General features: G+C 41.0%; 2 protein-coding genes across 3 annotated transcripts in view; one reads left to right on the forward strand and one right to left on the reverse strand.

Annotated features, from left to right (window-relative positions):
* The window catches only part of CTNNA1 (catenin alpha 1), a 214,638-nt gene that overhangs the window by 124,729 nt on the left and 71,878 nt on the right, over window positions 1-18,031 (forward strand). The gene's annotated exons all lie outside the window — the stretch shown is intronic.
* On the reverse strand, window positions 9,068-10,609 carry LRRTM2 (leucine rich repeat transmembrane neuronal 2). The gene has a single exon (XM_075543126.1). It carries the CDS (start codon window positions 10,580-10,582, stop codon window positions 9,068-9,070), a length of 1,515 nt encoding a protein of 504 aa, XP_075399241.1. The 5' UTR covers window positions 10,583-10,609.

Genomic DNA, 18,031 nt, shown 5'->3' on the forward strand with positions numbered 1-18,031 from the left:
GGGAGAGGGTTTATATGTCAGAGCTGGAAAGTGCTAATATGAAAGAAACTAGGGTAAATGATGGATCATTTTGGTCTTTTGTATGTAAACGCAAAGTGAGTGCACACTGTTTTATACCTGAATTAGTATGAAGGAAAGGGAGAGAGACTGAGAAGAGAGCGTAGACAAATGATTGCCTTTCTAATTGTATTTCCCTGTTTGTGGTTTGCAGCTGATGGGGCACTTGGTTAGTGTTGTGCAGTTGGCAGACTATTAAATTACAGACACTACTGAGTGCTCATTAAGTAGTGTCTACACTGTAACTGGATGGTCTCCCCTCAATAAAGTGGGTTTCCTTGGTTTTCAGAGGGCATAGAGAGAAGCAGATGTGGAGACCGTGTGTTTGTGTGCTGGGAGACAAAGGAAAAGCAAGTCTCAGATCAAGAGATGGGGGAAGGAAGAGGAAATTGTAGGTGAAGGAGGAGACTTTCCTTGTTAGGTAAACCGGAGCAGGATCTCAGAAAGACAGTCCTGATATTATATTCAAAACAAAACCCTGGACTATTAAATGCACAGTTTCTGACGAGATTGCTTTTAGACAGGTTAATGTTGAACAAGCTTTATGTTTGAGAGGGATTTTGTTAATGTGAGGGACCACTATTCAGTGGTCACAAAACATGCCCTCTTGTGTGCACTGGACCGATAACATGTTTTCAAATTCTCCTATCATCCTTGCCCACATCCTTTAATAATTCTGGCAAATCTGCCTGGAAACCAAATCTGCTGCAATTAGATGGGCTGCTTCCTAAATTAGAGGTGTTAGACTTGAAGTACATTTTTTCCTCTTAACTAAGGATGAACATAATAATGATCTTTAAGTCTCAACCATGTATTTTATCCTGAAATATAGTTGTCAGAGGCTAAGACATCAATGAGACTTTTTTTCTTGTTTCTTTGAAACATGCCATCAATTTATGACAATAGGTAAATATATTGTCCTATATAATTTTGATTTACAAGGACAAGAAAGACCATTGGAACTTAAGCTACCTTACCTACCTTACCCCCCCAAAATTGTGGAAATGGGGATTCTAAGCCTCTAGATATTCGGCTGTGATTAATAAAGGTAAAAGAGAGTAGTGCCATGTCTAGTATTATATATTTCATAAAGCAGATTACTTGAAGATAATATTGTCAGTTTTATGTCAATTAAATATAAAAAGTACATCTAGGCTGTTGGCTTATTAAAAGCTAGGTAGTAATCTTTTATTTCGGGTTACTGCACAGGGACTTGATTAGAGAAAAAAAGAGTTGAAAGCAAGACATGGAACTATCTTGTCTTTATTGTGATTTTTCTGCTTGCTGGATCTGCACCATCTAATTCTCTGTGTACATTGGTATTTAAAAAGTAGAAGCCATTTATGGAGCTATTACTATGTGCTGCCTATTTACATGGTTTTGCATGTATTAGCTTTCCCTGTTGTTGGTTACGTGTTGGACTGTTCATTAACCACAAGGTAAGCAGTTCAAACCCACCAGCCACTTCATGAGAGAAAATTAGACTGTTTCCTCCCATAAATTTGCAGCCATGAAAGCCTAATAGGGTCGCTGTGAGTCAGAATCAACTCGGTGGAAAATGGGGCATTTAGTTTTTGGTATGGTCCTTATGAAGAGCCCTGCCGGTGCTCTTGGGGAGGCATTGGTTTGCTAACCCAAAGGTAAGTGGTTCAAACCCACATTATCCCACTGCTCTCTGGGAGAAAGATGGGGCTTTCTGTTCCCTTCAAGATCTATAGCCTTGGTAATGCTGTATTGGGTTATTGTCCATTAGAGTTGACCCAAACTTAGTGGGTTTGATGGAGTTGGTTGTTAACTGCTGTTTTAGGTAAGAGGTCATAAGTCCCAGGGTGGAGCCCATGCTACTTGCTCCTGCTGGGATCCAGGTGGTTTTTATGAAGATTCTCATCTACACAACTAGAAATGGTGCATGAAACATGGTTCTGAGATGTTTTAAATTTCACATTATGTTTCTAGTGTAGAAAATATGTAGTGCTGTTGCTCCAGTCATTGCGCTGCCCATCTGTGTAGAGTCGAATTGCTCCAAGGGGTTTTCAAGCTGTGACATCTGGAAGCAGGTCTCCTGGTTTGTCTTTTCAAGTTGCCTTTCTGAATGGACTCCAGCCCTGTCGACTTCTGTCAATACAATAACAACAGTTTGCACTTTCCCCCCACCCACTGGGCTTATAGTGTAGTACAGTAGGTATTTCTGGGGTCTTGGAACATTAGCATTGGGATCCCTGGGAAATTGTAAGAAGGAACCATGAGCCTGTTCTTCCAAAGGGGACATCATTCCTATAGCTGCTGTAAGTTCCTACCTTGTGCAGCATGCTTCTTACCTCTTAGACCGGATCAAGGGCTGACATGAAGAACAAGCCTGCCTGTCCCCAGAATCTCTTAGGAGGAGATCCTATCAGTTAGGTTTTCTGTTGTTCATAACAGTTGGCTCTGTTTTATAAATATTCAGAGTTTTGCAATCCATGTCTCTCCAAATAAGCCAGTCTCTACTCCATTTTATCAGATAAAGACTGTTAGTTCTTTGCCTTAACCATTTGGAAGATCACGGGGAAATTGCTGCACAGTAGAATTAACTATTTTATTGTTCTACCAGGGCTTTCTGACCCTTGGTGTGTGTTACCAGAACTTACTAGGACCTTGTGAAATCTGTGAATTGAACTCACAAAGTCAAATTACAAAGATCATCTCATGAAATTCTTGCATTCTCTTATATATTCTGGACCCATAGATTAAGAACCCCTTCTTTTGATCATTTTATATCCTTATTTTAACCATGTAGTACATATTAATGTAGTATTCTAAGCTTCTTGACTCTGTAGACATAGATTATATACAAATAACAAATACATTGATTTCAGAGACATTTTGGGTGCTGAGCAATTGCCCATGAGGTCTTTGGCAGACAAACAACCAAGAAAACCACGTGGAATAATCCTGCTCTATGAGATGGGAGTTGTTAGGAGTTGGAATTGAGTGAGGGCACCCAACAATGACAGGTGGAGTTCTTACGCTCTTAAGCACACTTATGATGGGGAAGTATTCATTAAAGTTATGAGCCCTGGTAATATAATGGTACGAGTTGGACCATTATCCACAGGTTCACAGTTCAAAACCACTAGCTTCTTCTTGGGAGAAAGACGAGACTTTTTACAGTTACAGGTTTAGCAACTCACAGGGGCATCTCTACTACTACTACTACTGCATCACACACAAACACAATTAATGTTTATGAAACTTTGCATCTCTTTACATCCCTATCATCTTGGTAAACTCTCCTGATGAAAAATGTAAAAGACTGGAAATTTTCTCTGGGCCTGTTGTTAAAACTCTGGCTTCTAAGTGAAGAGTGAGCTTCTGGGGGCTGAGGAGGAGTGTCCATTCCATGGCTGCCTTTGGGCGGAGGTTGGGACCATTTTCTGCTGTGGTCACAGCTACGCTTCCTGGGCTGGCCACGGGTGGCTATATGGGGGTGGCTCCTGTGTTGCAGGTAGGGCTTGTTCTGAAACCTCCAGGAGTAAAGGGGTGGGGGGTGTATTTGGCTTGTGGACTTTGTAGGATAGGATGTGTCTTTGGTGATTTCTTTCTCTTAGAATGCCCCCTTCAGATAAGAGCAGGGGAGGTTTAAAGTTCTGTGCTGAGTGCCCCCCAAACATTGGCTAAGAGGCAGGAAGGGAAACTGCTAAGGAGAGATGCTGGAATAGTTGTGGTTTCTACGTCTTCTTCCTTCTCTATTTTATAAAAGACAATTTGTAGTACATTTTCTCTCTAAGGAAGACTAAGTACCCAGCTGGTTAGATATATTTAAAGAAGGGGGGGAAAATCTCTTTAAACAGACCTTGAAGAAATCTATTATAAATTTGAGTGGGAACCTGAGAATGCTATGACATACAGGCAAAATTAATTAAAATAAACTATAAAGAACTCAGATGTAGCTTTACATGGGATTTTCAAGATTAAAATGTCTGTTAATAAAGTCTGCTTTCATTTTGGAAGATGTATGAATTAATTCCTTTTGTGCAGTTTAAAATCTTTACCTTTGCCCTCGGATGCACACAGCATTAAATTGACCATCCTAGACCCAAGCTACTGCTGAGAATCCTGATGGCTCTGTTAAGCCTTTCTGGTCCTAGCATCCCTGGGCCAGTGGAGAAGGTGGCTGTACTGGTTCCTGTTAGTGTGGTTCTGTTGCTCTCCTGCTGGCCTGGAGGAGTAGCACATGGGGCCTGGCAAGTATGGCGGATTGCCTGCAACCAGCACCTCAAGGCCAAGGTGGTTTTGCCCTTAGAACTCCCTGGGCATAGCATTCTTTTGCAGGGGGGTGGTATCTATGTTAACCAAGAGACATTAGTTACTCACCTCTTCTTTCCTTTACCCATGCTTGTAGAACTAGTGTTTGGGGTGCAGTGGACTATGCAGAGATCCTAGTGGTTTGATTGTGATCAGCAACCTCAGTATCCCACCCCCGACCCACCCCCCTGGGTCCGTCCCCAGGGTGTGAAAAGCACTGACTGAAAAGATTGCTATGTTGGTCTTAAGAATTGGCGGTTGGGTGCCCTTTCAGAGCTCCCCAGACTGGATAAATGTTCCATCTTGGAGGTTGCGGGTGGCCAACCCAGACCCAGTGAGACACAGGGCCACCCGTTGCTCCACTTGCTAAGGTTTCGGATTGTGATAGTGCAGCAGTTTATAGAATGGCTACTGTGTTGATTAATTTTTTTGTGGGCACAATGGCTTTTTAGGTTAAGGTGACCAGAGGTCCCACTTTTGGCGGGGCATTCCAGATTTTTAACAATTTTTCCCACATCCCGTGACATTTTAAAAGTCACGATTTTTGGAAAGAATTCACAACAAGCTAGGGTATATGGTTTTCGGCTGCCATGTGGCTCTTTCGCCAGGATATGAGTTTTATCAATGTTAAAATCTTGTCACCTTATTTTAGGTGCATGCCTACATCCTTACTCCCTTCTTGTTGCTTATTACCTCTCTTGAATGGAGGTAAGGTGATGGATTAGCTGCCCTTTTTGAATGGACACAATTGGCATTGTAGAGGAACGTAAAAATGTTCACTTAAGGTTTCTATATACTTCACAAATGGGTTTTCCAATCTGTCATGTCACAGTAGATATGTTACCAAGAAAAAATTGAACAAAACAAAAAAATTCACTTCTTACAGTATACACAATTTTAATAACAAAACTTTCCTGTACACTGTACTTTGTTACCCTTTCCCTCCCCAAAGACCCCCATATAATGGTATTTTCTCCCACCCCCAACCCACCTACCCACCTCCCACCAAAAATGGCTCCTGAAAGTGATTGAACACAATGTATCTGAACTATACTTTGAGTCTCCAGTCTCAGTGTTGATAGGTAGGTTCACAAATATTCCATGTATCAAGTTTTTTGTTTTTGTTTTTTTAAATCACCAAGGAAGAAAAGATTAGTTGAAAGAGTAGAAGTTTCCAAATGTTTGCAACAGGAGTATGAAAGCTTAAACAGTCATTTGCATTTGTTTTGGCCTTTATTCAAGTACTGAGTTTGCCCCAGGTTAGATACAGAAATGTTTAATTTTCAGTCGATGGCCCTATTACCTTATCTTTGCCTTTTTCTGGCTGCAAGACTTCAACCAAAATGATATGAAAAGCATGTTCCAAACGGACTTTTGATACATGCTTGTATATTGCTCTATTAAGAAAATGATCATGTAAGCCAGCAGCTAAAAATATTTTAAATTTTTTATATTGCTATCCATACTTTTCAGAGAGACAGAGAACCTAGGCATTTATACCCTTCTCCCACTCCACCCCCTTATAGTTGTTTGTAGGAAGTATCCCTTAAGAAAATGATTCCCCGCTTTCAAAATTTAAGATTCAGAACCGGTGCTACATAGGGCTCGTTTTTATTGGAAATATGGAGTCTGGCTCCTAGTGACTAGCATTAGAATAAGCAGATGGATTTTAATAATTAGTGGTGTTGGGAAATTCAGTCAATTCCATTCATTGAATTGGTACAGAAATTAACTTGGGCACATTAAGAAATTACATGTGTTCGTGCAGATTTTTGGCTTAAAAATTAGTATCTTTGCTTTTTGATGTTGGCAGTGGGTATCCTCAGTTTCATATGCAAATTCACCAGTCCACTCTTTTAAGAAAGGTGATTGAAATCTCTGGCAAAAACTACAGAAATAAATTTAAATGATTCCAGATTAGCTCTTACTTGCTAGATGAGTATAGTATCATAGCCTTCCAATTTCATTTTTCCCCCAGAAAGATTTAATTCCTCTTCTGGCTATTGGTCATCTCCCTCAAACCTTGAAAATTAAAATTACTTTTAAAAAAATTGGGGGGAAGGAGGAAGGGAAGCAGTCAAAAGCCCATCAGAAATGGAAAGCCTGCACACCATGTTAACAGGATCTGCAGTGTGGCTGTGATGATCCACCCTAGCCAGTTGGTAAAGAGCACAGGTGCCTAACAGGCTCATCTTCAAACCTGTGCTAATATCAAAACTCAAACAGACCAAAATTAAATGGAATCCTGCCCTCTCTAGGTAGATAGAAAAAAGAAGTTTGCTCTGTAAATGAAAATGGGGAAATACCTATTTGATACCATTTCTCACTTTTTTCTAAGGGCATTACTTTAAAAAATGGAGGGCAATTTTAAAAATTATTTGCACTGGAAAGAAAGTGTACCTTGGCTATGCTGTTCTTCTAAATAACTGGACTAAATGGCCAGCTTTCCCATGTCCATGTAGGATTTTGCCAACTCTAGTCTATTTTACTAGTTACAACCTTTAGGATTTATGTGGGAATACCCAGCCAGTGTACCGCATCCTTCCAACTCACAATTTAAATTAATTTTGGTGGTGGTTGAAATTATGGAAAGTGTGCCTTCTCTGCTATCCTTCTGTACTGATCTTCTGTGCTCAGGGCATAGTTGTGGGGTGACCAAGCTGTTCCCTGACAAATGACTGTGGTCACCCTGATAAATGGGCTAGTAAATTTTGGCTTATAGGAGACTTCTGGCCCTGCCCTGCTAAGCCCAGGGCCTGGTTTAATGAGAGAGAAATGCTCACTGCTCAAGATCAGCCCAAGTGGGCCGAGACTTTGTCAAAGTAACCTGCCCGCCTCTCAGAAATTTAGAGAGCACTTATTTACCACCATTTGCCATCTTATTTGCAGTTGACACAGGCACACCATCTTTGAAGTACAGGTGTACACTCCTACTAGTATTCAGAGAGAAAATCACTAAAGTGTAAGGGTTAAACTGTAGTCATAACATTTAAAATTCAAACCTGGGAGGAAAACATGCCTTGAATGAAGAGTATCATTATGTCAGTGGTCATATTTAGGAAAAGATAACTTTCTTTTTAGGGTACTGGTATTGAAACATTAATACTTCACTTCTCACATAAGATTAAATGGCAGTAGTGAAAAGGCTCATTCTTCTAAAGTCACGTTTAGCATAGATCTTTGTGGGAAAAAAATCTAAATGTGAATTGTGTTTCTTGCATCTCACTTAGAGCCATTTCCCCCACAGAAATCATAAATGAAGAAATACTTGTTCTAACTGCTTGAAAATGTGGCACCATTATTGTTTGTTAATGATGAGATGTTTATGTTTATATGAATCCCACTCCTTCAACTCCTGGGCCTTTGCCCTCTTCGATTTAGATTGCCTCATTCTTGGCTGTCTTGTAATTTCAGGTATCCTGCACCTGCAAGAGCCAGGTTTCAGAATACTGCCTTTCTCCTTCATCCGTCACCCCGTACTGCCTTTGAGTTAATTGCTGTTGTGTGGCTATGTAGTCTCTATAGAGTGCTGTACCCACGAACAGGGTCGCTGGGATGCTAGTTGTTCCCTTCCTTTGGGAGGAACTGCTCTTAGAGTGTGGATGTAGATGCTCATTAAAGGGTCAAAGTTTAGTATATAGTATTTTAGAAAGTGGTTTCTTTATAATACATTCTAACACGAGTCAGTGTGCCTGTTGCTAGCCAATTAATTTGAATTTGGCTCTTTGAGGTTTGAAGATAGGAAAAGGCAGAAGAAAGGTTTAGACCTCCCTTTGTCAAGGCATCTTTGATTATAACTATTGAGAAAGAGAGAGACTTGTGTGTTTTCAAACTAGAGGGAGGGAATATGTCAATTTATCTCAGTTTAAAAATCTTTTTTTAAAAGACTTGTAAATAAAGGATTTAGTAAATGAATTAGTAAAATGATAATTTACACTACTTTTAAACAATAGTCTTAAGTGCCATATAAGTCAACACATCCATTATAAATCAAATGAGTGATGAATGGCAGGTCAGTGTAATTATTTAATATTGACTTCATTATAAATGGAACCTTTTCACAAACCCTTGGAGTCATCGTTTAAGCATATTAAAGAGTCACTCACTAGAATTACAGATAGTGTTCTGATTTCATGATGTAGGGTTTGAGAATACCTACTAACCCAGGCAAAAACTCAGGAAGAAGTATGTGTATCAGACTTTAGCATGTGTGAAATTTTACTTCCCACACTGGCAGTAGCTTGTTGGGTTAATATCAAATGATCTACAAGAGAACTTTGCTAAGTATCCTTTTAAGCAGCGAGCCAGTTGCAGTGTGTGGGATAGAGAGCAATGATCAAACAAATAATTGGTCCCTGTCTGTCTTCTGCTCAGTCGTTTCTTTCTGAACTCTTTTCATTAGGAAAAAAATAGCATATGGAGGTCCTCGTGTAAATGTTTACACATGATAGTATATAATTACATACATGAAGCATCTTATTTTGAAGTGATCATTTTTAGACTTTCCAGCAGGAGTGCAAATAATGTGAACATTGCTTCATTTAACAATTAAAATATGATTTTGTTTAAAAAAATTAAAAATACTTCAACACTTCAAAAACTAAATCTCCACTTGATTTGGAAAATTAGGCTTAATGTCACCATTGGTAAAAATTAGATATGTATTTAGCCCCTACTATGTAAAATAGGTTACTTATCTGATGGGATTTTTGATGATGGGTAGATATTATACTTCACATTCTTTGTATGGCAGCTGCTGACACTTGCACTGTCCATAACCATTAATGATGATGAAGGGTCCTTCATGGGTGGGTTCGTATTCATTATACGGTCCTTGGTCTGACATGTTTGACATATGGAGTCGTGTTTGGGATCGGAGCTGCCTGTGATTCTGAATCATTGAGCACTGCCTAATTCTTCTTAAAGTGGGAGGGCAACACTTCCTGGAGATGAACACTATAAAAATAATAAAAAAGAAAGAAAACAATAAAGCCATTGTTCCCGTAATTACCCGCTGCGTGAAGATGGCATTATCTGGTTCGGGAAAATGTTCCTCTGTAGTAACTGCTATGCCTGCAGTAGTTGGGATTTCTTTGTCTCCCACATGGTAACTTGATGAGCTTATTCTTTTTGTATATTCAGTGGTTGGATCTCTAAAAGTTGTAGCCATGGCAGTGACAGTGGTTGACAAATTCCAGCAAAGCTGAAACCCATGGACTGCATCTAGAATATCCTCTCCTTGGGTGTGGTCAGGGCTGTGGCAGAGGATGGAATGCTCCCACCGACCTTGGAAACTGCCCAGCCAAGAGGCCAAGGCACATATTCGGGGACTGCATTCCCACAGATTGCCAGAGAGGCCAACAGTCGTCAGGGCTCGCAGGGAGTTTAAGATCTTGGAATCGAGGCTATTTAACTTGTTATTATCCAGAAGGAGGATTTTAAGGTTAGGCATAGTTTCAAACACCGTCAAGTCGATGGCTTTGATTTCATTTCCAGTCAGATCTAGCTTTTCTAAAGTGCCCCAGGTCCACTCCATCCCACACGTCAAGTTGCTAATTTTGTTCCATTGTAAGAAGAGCATGTGCAGACTGCTTAGCCGGAGGAAATGAGCAAAATTAATCTTCGTCAGCTGGTTGTGCTCTAAGTGAAGCTCTCTCAGTTTGATTAATCCGGCAAATCCATTGCGAGCCAAACTTCGCAAACGGTTGGTACTCAAATCCAGAAACTCCAGGTTACGGCAGTCCCAGAACAGGCGGACTGGGATAGTCCGCAGGGAATTGGACCTTAAATGCAAGGTCTGCAGCCTCCGGAGGCCATAGAAGAGCTCTGGGTGCAGAGATGACAGCTGATTAAAAGACAGGTCCAAATTTTGCAGGTTAATTAGTTGGGTAAAAGTTGTGTTTGGCAAGTAAAATATTTTGTTGGAACTTAAGATTAATTCCTTAAGTTTATACAGTCCTTGAAAAGCATCTTCTTTTACTGTTGAGATTTGATTGTGGTCTAAGTGGAGCCAGGTAAGTTGGCTGTAGCTGGCAAATTGATCCCTTTCGAGCTCCGAGATGTGATTGTGCCTCAGGGACAGGCCTAGCGAGCCCTTGTCTGTGGCGTTTGGCACTGAGTGGAAGCCCTGAGAGTCGCAGTAGAAGAGCAGCTTCTCGCAGCGGCATTTGGGTGGACACGCCATACCCAGGGCCGGCAGCATTTTAAAAACCATACTCATTGCATATATTGCTGCCAGCATAGGGGCCCCTAATGGCCACTTGAAATGTAAGCCTGCAGAATATAATGTAAGGAAACAAGAAGATAGGATATTTTTCAGCAGATCATATGGGCTATTGGAAAACAAAACAAAAATACAGCAACATAACACTGGTGTAGGATTTTACTGCATACAACTTATTTTTCATTTGCTGCAGAAAAGCTAACCTTGTCGGTATAACTGAGACAAAATTTAAACGTAATATTAAAATAAGATACGACATGTCCCTCTCATCAGCATCATTCATAAGCTTTGTTATAAACCGAAAAAATAAAAAATATGTGACGCTTTCATTCCTAAAACGTGATTTCAGTGGCCCGTGTACAGGCGTGATTCCTTGCTGACTGCACAAACATATGAATGCATAGACTTACCCATTCTTCTGAGCACATTGGAGGCTGCATTCAGTCGCGGTTCCTAGACTCAGCGCAGTGAGTCTGTAAAAGGCTCTAACATGCAGAGCCTTTTGACCAGTTTCCTGTTTTTCTTGTGTCCCGGGCTCTCCAAGTACAATTTAATCCACCAGGGTGAGTTGGGTGTTTTTTTCTTTAGGATATTCCTCTGGATAGCATTGCTTCATTTCCTGGGACCGCTCTTAGCCTCTCAGTTTTGAATATAAGTTATTTTCTCCTCCTCCGACTGCTCAGCTGGGTAATCAAGGCGTCAGACTCCCCTTCCCGTAGCTGTTAGTTCTCTGGGTCTTAACTTGTTGATGGCAGATGGGCGGCTTGTTGCGGAGAAGAGCTCCTGGAGCAGCATGAGTGCATTTACTGAAAAGCTTTTCCGAGAAACGGCACAAGAATGGATTTGCTTATGTGCTGCGACCACACAGAACTGTATATAGGCTGACGTCACTGAGTGACGTGTCTTTTGTTTGGGTTTTCCAGAAGCTTTACTGTTATAAAGCACCGTGCTTGGTAACAGTATTGGGGTTGTTGCACGACCCCCTGATTAGAATAAAGGGAGAAAGAAGAACTCTTGACTTAAAAAAAAACAAAACGTGGTATTCCCTCAGAGTAGGAAGCAGCAGTGAGGTTATAATAAAGGCTGCATTCAAGAAGATCCATCTGAACAGTGAGCTGGGTTAGCAGAGTGATGATTTTTAATGCTGGCGCGAGCCAGCGTTACACTGCCGACTCTGCATAGAGAGATCATGGAAATGGGCAGGAGCCTGCACGGTTTATGAAGTGCTGATTTAATGCCAGCCTGTGATTTAACGTCAGCCTGTGCACGGGAGTGCCCGCTGCTCGGGCCGTTTGGGAAGCTGCCCCTCAATTGTCCTGCTGCCATGTCTGGTTAGAATGGAAGTATAACTGATTTACTTGAGATGTGTCGATAAAGGAGCTGAGCGGTCTTGGCTTCTCTTGTCATTAGGAGCTTAACGCGACCAGCCAAGTGTAAAGGTTGCCCTTCCCCCTCCAAAAAAAAAAAAGCTTAGAAAAGAAAATATTTAGGTAGTTGTTTTCTTCTGAGAATTTCAGGAGAACTCTAAAAAGACTTCTCTGCCCTATTTTAGACCACTGTTTAATTACCATGCTGATTGAAAAATGCTGAGTTGATCTTTGATGTTCTGCTGGGAGAAAACAGTAGGTTGATGCAGTCATTTTAATAGACAGCATGACCTAAGCATTAACAGTGGAACAAAAATTACTTAGGAAAAGGGACCCAGAGTGTGACTGGGAACTGACGTGTTCATGCTGTGTTTACGTACCTCAGAATCTCCCGTTCCTCAGCTGAGGTTGGGATAGGGGTTGTGGCCCTAGTAGAGCATGTTGTGTCTTTAATACTGTCACGTAGAAGAACTGACTTGCATCTTAGACTATTTTCAGACTCTCGGGAACGTAGATAAGTCATTCTTATTTCTTAGTAGAATTTTTGCTTTGAGTATTTTAATTGACCAAACCTAGCTTATTTCTCTTGATTATTGTCATCCATTTTTAGACCTTGGTTCTGAATGTACAGCCCCAGGTTTTTATGTTATATGTACACAAAAGCTGTTTCTAGCATTAGTCAGTGCCACATTTTAAAGCCTAATAAAGGCAAAGTCTCTTTGATACATATATTGCCTCATTGATGCAACCCGATACCAGTTTCTTCCATACTGGTGACATTTGCCCTCAGTAGAGCTTTTCCTTGATGCAGAGGGAGAAAAATCAAACCCACCCTGGAGTTGGCGAAATATCACCGGATGGTGGGCTTCCAAAGCTTCATTCCCCCAGGCAGGTCTACGAAGGCACTGTGTAGGGCATTGTTTTGTGATGGAGTAAGGACTGGAAGACTCCCAGAGCCCTTCCGTGGGTAACCCTGGGTGTGTAAAGGCACTTTGGCCCGCCAAAATGCAGATGGGTCAGCTTGGGCCCCACTAGGGGATTAGGAGGAGGAGAGAGTTTTGCTGGAAGGAATTCTTGGGAAGGATAAAGGGCTATGCCAAGAAAGCCTTCAGAGCGCAAAGTAGATTGAACATCCGTGCAAGGGAAGGGGCAGGAAAGATGGGCCCGACAGCACAGTGCAGTGAGTTCTAAGGCAGTTTCTTTCTTCTAGGCCCACGGGAAGCCGAGAGAGCTTGCATTAGTACTCCTGTGCACCTCCTTTCCAGATAAGAAGGGAAAGGAGACATTTCCTCTTTAAATCCTGAAGGGTGACCCTTCTCCCAGTGACCCTGATCCTTTCTATACTCCAGAGCCGTGGTTCGCCGCCTTCCTTATGCCTCGACCCTTTCAGACAGTTCCTTATGTTGTGGTGACACCCCCTCCCCACCATAAAATTACATTCGTTGCTACGTCATCACTGTCATTTTGCTACTGCGATGAATTGGGCGATCCCTGTGAAAGGGTTGTTCGACCCCTAAATTGAGAACCGCTGCTCTATAGACTTTACCTCTGTTCACAGATGAGAAGATGTGTTGCTTGTGCGTTTTTCTGTGGAATCGACTTAATTAGATTCTTAAAGGAACTCAGATCCAATGTTTGAGAATCACTTTTCCACAGGAACTTTCTCCTAAAAGTCTTGGTGGGGTGGGAGGTGTACCATAGGGGTGGTTCTTGCTAAAAAAAATTTTAAGGGAAAAAAAAAAACACCCTTGGGATAATTGAAGTCAGCCACCTTCTGATGAAAAAAAGCCTTTGCCATACGAGAGGGACTGAATACATTCTTCCCTCAAGTAGCAACTTTCAGTTCCATGTGGAGAAAAGTGTTTGAGTCAATTGGATTAGAGCAACCCTGATTAAAAATAGGCTCTATGTGACAATTTAGAAGGAAAAGTATCTTGTTCACCTCAAACTCCATGGTTCTTTCTGCTGTCTAGTCAGCTTGGCATACCTCTTATATCCTAACAAATTGAAACGACTTAAATTATATTATCCCAGTACTATTATAGCAGATTTGTGGGTAAGGAGAATTGCCCAGAGAAGCACAGATGTAATCGAGAGTAATTATTTTTTGATGTATCTGGAGAAGTGGGCACTAATGTGTGCTGTGTCACAGCACCGAGAGAGCACATTTCCTTCTGGGTCACCAGCCATCTTTCTCACCTGCCCTCTCTTTGGCTTCAAAAGGTATACAGACCTTAGAACCAAAGAACATGCTCTTTGAGTGGGAGTAGTATGTATTTCCCTTGATGGAATTGTGTGTCATTTAAAAAGTCTTTACCTTTCTGTAGCTAAGAGGGCTAAACAGAAGCTCTTGCTCGTTCATTGTAGAGCAGCTTGTTCTGCATACATATGCCTTTGATTTAATTAAAGTGGCAATACTACTTCTGGAAGGTACTATCTATATCATCGGTTTCCATTTTTACTGCTTTAGATGTTGTGATAAGGAAGCAAAATCTAAGCTGCCTCCCCTTGGTAAATGGTTTTAATGCACATTAAGTGAGTTAAATGGCAGGACTTTGGTTCGAGTGGTTGCCAGCATTTCTCTACCTGAGCATCTGCGCTAACTACATATTACTGATTAAGGAGAATTATTCCCCCCACATGAAGAAGCAGATGTACAGACATAGAAGTGAAATCTCCTGTTGTGGCAGAGGTAACTTGATATTTTGCTTGATGCTAAACAGCCTAGTACTTAATTTATTCGTGTTCGACTCTAACCATATCATACCCTCAGGTGCTACGTCAGGGTACTCTGGAAAAGTCTGTTAAAATAAACCTTGTTGCAATCAGTGCTGGTTGCTATGTGAAGAAATTTCTCACATGTATTAAAAAGTTTAACAGCTTTTAGGGTGGAGTTCCCAGATTTGGGGAGTTTTTTGGGCAATCACATGCTTGGGTCTTTGTTGAATTAATGTATGTAGTTTTAGTAGACCTTTGTTTTTGGAGAGGAGAGGAAGAGGCTAGTAGAATATTGTGATAAACCCTAGAGATGTCCATTACTTGCAAGCGTATATATACACTTGGAGACAAAGGTGCAGCTGTTCTTTAAACTTTTTTGATTTTCTATTTTAAACAATAGGAATAATTACTTCAGTTTGGCACTAAAACATGGTGAGTATATCTGTCTTCCCAAGAAACAGAACCTATGGAACAGAGGTAGTTAGCGATAGAAGGATTAATGGCTTCCCCAGTATATCCCATTGGAGGCTAGCTAAAGAGTAGCTGATGAATGGAGGCAGAGCCAGAGAATCAGAGAGCATTCTGAATTCTAGACTTCTGTTGTCTCGGTAAACCTTTTCAGCTGCCAACAAATAAATACATGTCTGTGTTGTCGGAAAAATTTCCAAAAACCTTTTCAAGTAGACTGCTCCTGCTCCCACATTAGGCTTCAGGATCCCTGTCCTTATCTGGTTCTGTGTCCTGATTCCCTATCCTCACCTGCTCTTAATTTTTAAAAAGTACTTTTGGTCACGTGTTCAAGTCTCTAGGTAGTGCATATGGTTAATGTGCTCCACCCCCAGCTGAAAGGCAGGCACCCAGAGGCTCCTTAGAAGGAAACCCGGCATACTACTTATTAAAACTAAACGATTGAAAGCTTCTGTGGAGCACTCTACTCTGACATACATGGGGTTACTGGGAATTATAATAGACACGGCAGCCAATGGAGCAGTGTGTGTGCCTGCCTGCGAGTCTCCTTTTAGTAAACGTGACTGAGAAAGCAGTATGAATGGGTCACTAGTAATAGTGAGTAGTGTACAAATTGATTGAAGTTTATATGGTCAAACCTTTTTTAAAACTCTTGTTCTGCTGATAGTGTTATCACCCAAGATGTATAATTCTCCTTTGTGTGTATATAGTGTGCTTCTTTGCTTTTTCTGAAATATAGCCAAGCCTGGGTTTATCCTTGTCTCTTTTTTTCATTTTTTGTTGCTTTTGACTTGGATGTGTTTCCTCCTACCTACATTGATGGCTGTGTGCACAAGATATGATTAAAAGTTAAACCAGTCACTCCTCAATAAATATTAGTGAATTCTCTGACCTAATTGGCTAAATTTAAAGGGGTGAATTTGCATGTAGGTTGGTGGTTCAAACCCATCAGCTGCCGCTCCATGGAGATAACATGTGGTTGCTTACTCCTGTAAAGTCTTGTCTCAGAAACCTCTAAATAGGCCACTCACCATGAGTTGGAACCAACTCAATTGTTGCTAGGTGCTGTCAAGTTGGTTTAGACTCATAGTAATCCTATGTACAATAAACTGAAGCACATTGTTGGTGCCATCCTCAGTTACTGTGTTTGTATTCATTGTTGGTGGCCACTGAGTTGAGCCATTCTCTTGAGGTTGTGTTAAGTCTGGGTTGACTAGAGAAACAAATGCAGAGACAACCATGTGTAAGAGGGAACTTATATCCAAGAGTAATTGTATATTAAAACATCCTGACTCAGTCCAGATCAAGTCCATAAGTCTGATCTTAGTCCATTTGTCCAATACTGTCCATAAGTTCTTCTACAGACTCACACACAGCACATGAAATGACACCAAAAGCAGGAAGATCACAGACCAGTGGGTGAAAAGGCTTGTGGAAGCATTTCATTTCTGGCTCAGCTCTCCATCTGGCTCTTCCAACTCCAGGCCTCTGACTGCCATCAGCATAGCTCCATGTGGTTTGTCAATAGGGATGTGTAGCAGAGAGACCATGTGTGTCCCCTCTAGGGAGGAAGTTAGGAGTTCCCAGGATCGTCAGGCGAAGGCCATGCCCATACAGAGGCATCATTGGCAATGACCTGTTGACCAGCTAGATTCCACCCCTTCATTTAAGTTGACAGGAGATTATTTAACTGCCACAAGGGTCTTCCTGGCTTCTGTGTTTTGTTTTGTTTTGTTGGTTTGGCGGTTTTTTTGCTGACCCTCTACTTAGCCAAGCCTGCTGTCTCTTTTCAGGGACTGGTTTATCCTGAAAGCATGTCCAGAGTATGTGAGAGGAAGTCTCCTTATCCCTCAATCAAAGGAGCACTCTGGCAGTAGTACTTCTTCCAAGACAGATTTGTTTGCTCTTCTGTTCTGACAGTCCATGATACTTCAATATTCTTTGCCAGCATCATAAGTCACATAACATCGATTCTTCCCCAGTCTTCCTATTTATTGTCTAGCTTCACACTGTATGTGAAGTAATTGAAAACACCATGGCTTGAGTCAGGCTAGACTCAGGCATCTCTTAGTCCTCAAGATAATATCTTTGCTTTTGAGTACCTTTAAAGAGGTCTATTGCTGAAAATTTGCCCATTGCAGTACCTTGTTTGAGTGACGGTTGCTTCCCTGAGTGTTGATTTGGATCCAAGTAAAACTTGGATCATTACTGCATTTGTCATGATGTTGTCTTTTGGTCTGGGTGTGCAGATATTTTCTCTTTGCATTGAGTTATAATCCATTCTGATCTAAACACTTGTCTCTCATCAACAAGTACTTCAAGCCTTCTTGGCTTTCAGCAAGCCAGGTTGCGTCCTCAACATATCGAACAAAGATTGTTAATGAGCTTTCTTCCAATCATGGTGCCACATTCTACTTCAAGCAGTCTAGTTTTTTTCAGTATTTGCTCAGTATTCAGATTGAGTAAGTTTGTTACAGTTTATATTTTCCTTATTTTAAAGCATGTAATATCCTCTTGGTTTATGTACATGTTCCACATGTGCATAATTAAGTTGTTGTGAAATTTCCATTCTGCAATTTGAATCCATAGTTTATTTATTATTTACACACCTTTGCATAGTCAATAAAACAAAACATTTTTCTGGTATTCTGTGTTCAGCCAAGATCCACCTGATGTCTCCTTGTTCTATGTTCTCTCCTTATATGACTTGGATTTCTTGCAGCCCCTTCGATATACTATATAGCCAGTTTTGCATTGTCGTCAGCAAAATTTAACTTGTATATGATATTAATCTTACTGTAAGAACAATCATCCATTCTATTGGACACAATGCAGATCTCTTATAGTCAGATGGCCAGGTAGTTGTTAGGTGCTGTTGAGCTGGTCTGACTTGTGTACAACAGCAACCTTGTGT

The sequence above is a fragment of the Tenrec ecaudatus genome, chromosome 2, assembly GCF_050624435.1.
Source record: "Tenrec ecaudatus isolate mTenEca1 chromosome 2, mTenEca1.hap1, whole genome shotgun sequence".
Classification (NCBI taxonomy): domain Eukaryota; kingdom Metazoa; phylum Chordata; class Mammalia; order Afrosoricida; family Tenrecidae; genus Tenrec; species Tenrec ecaudatus.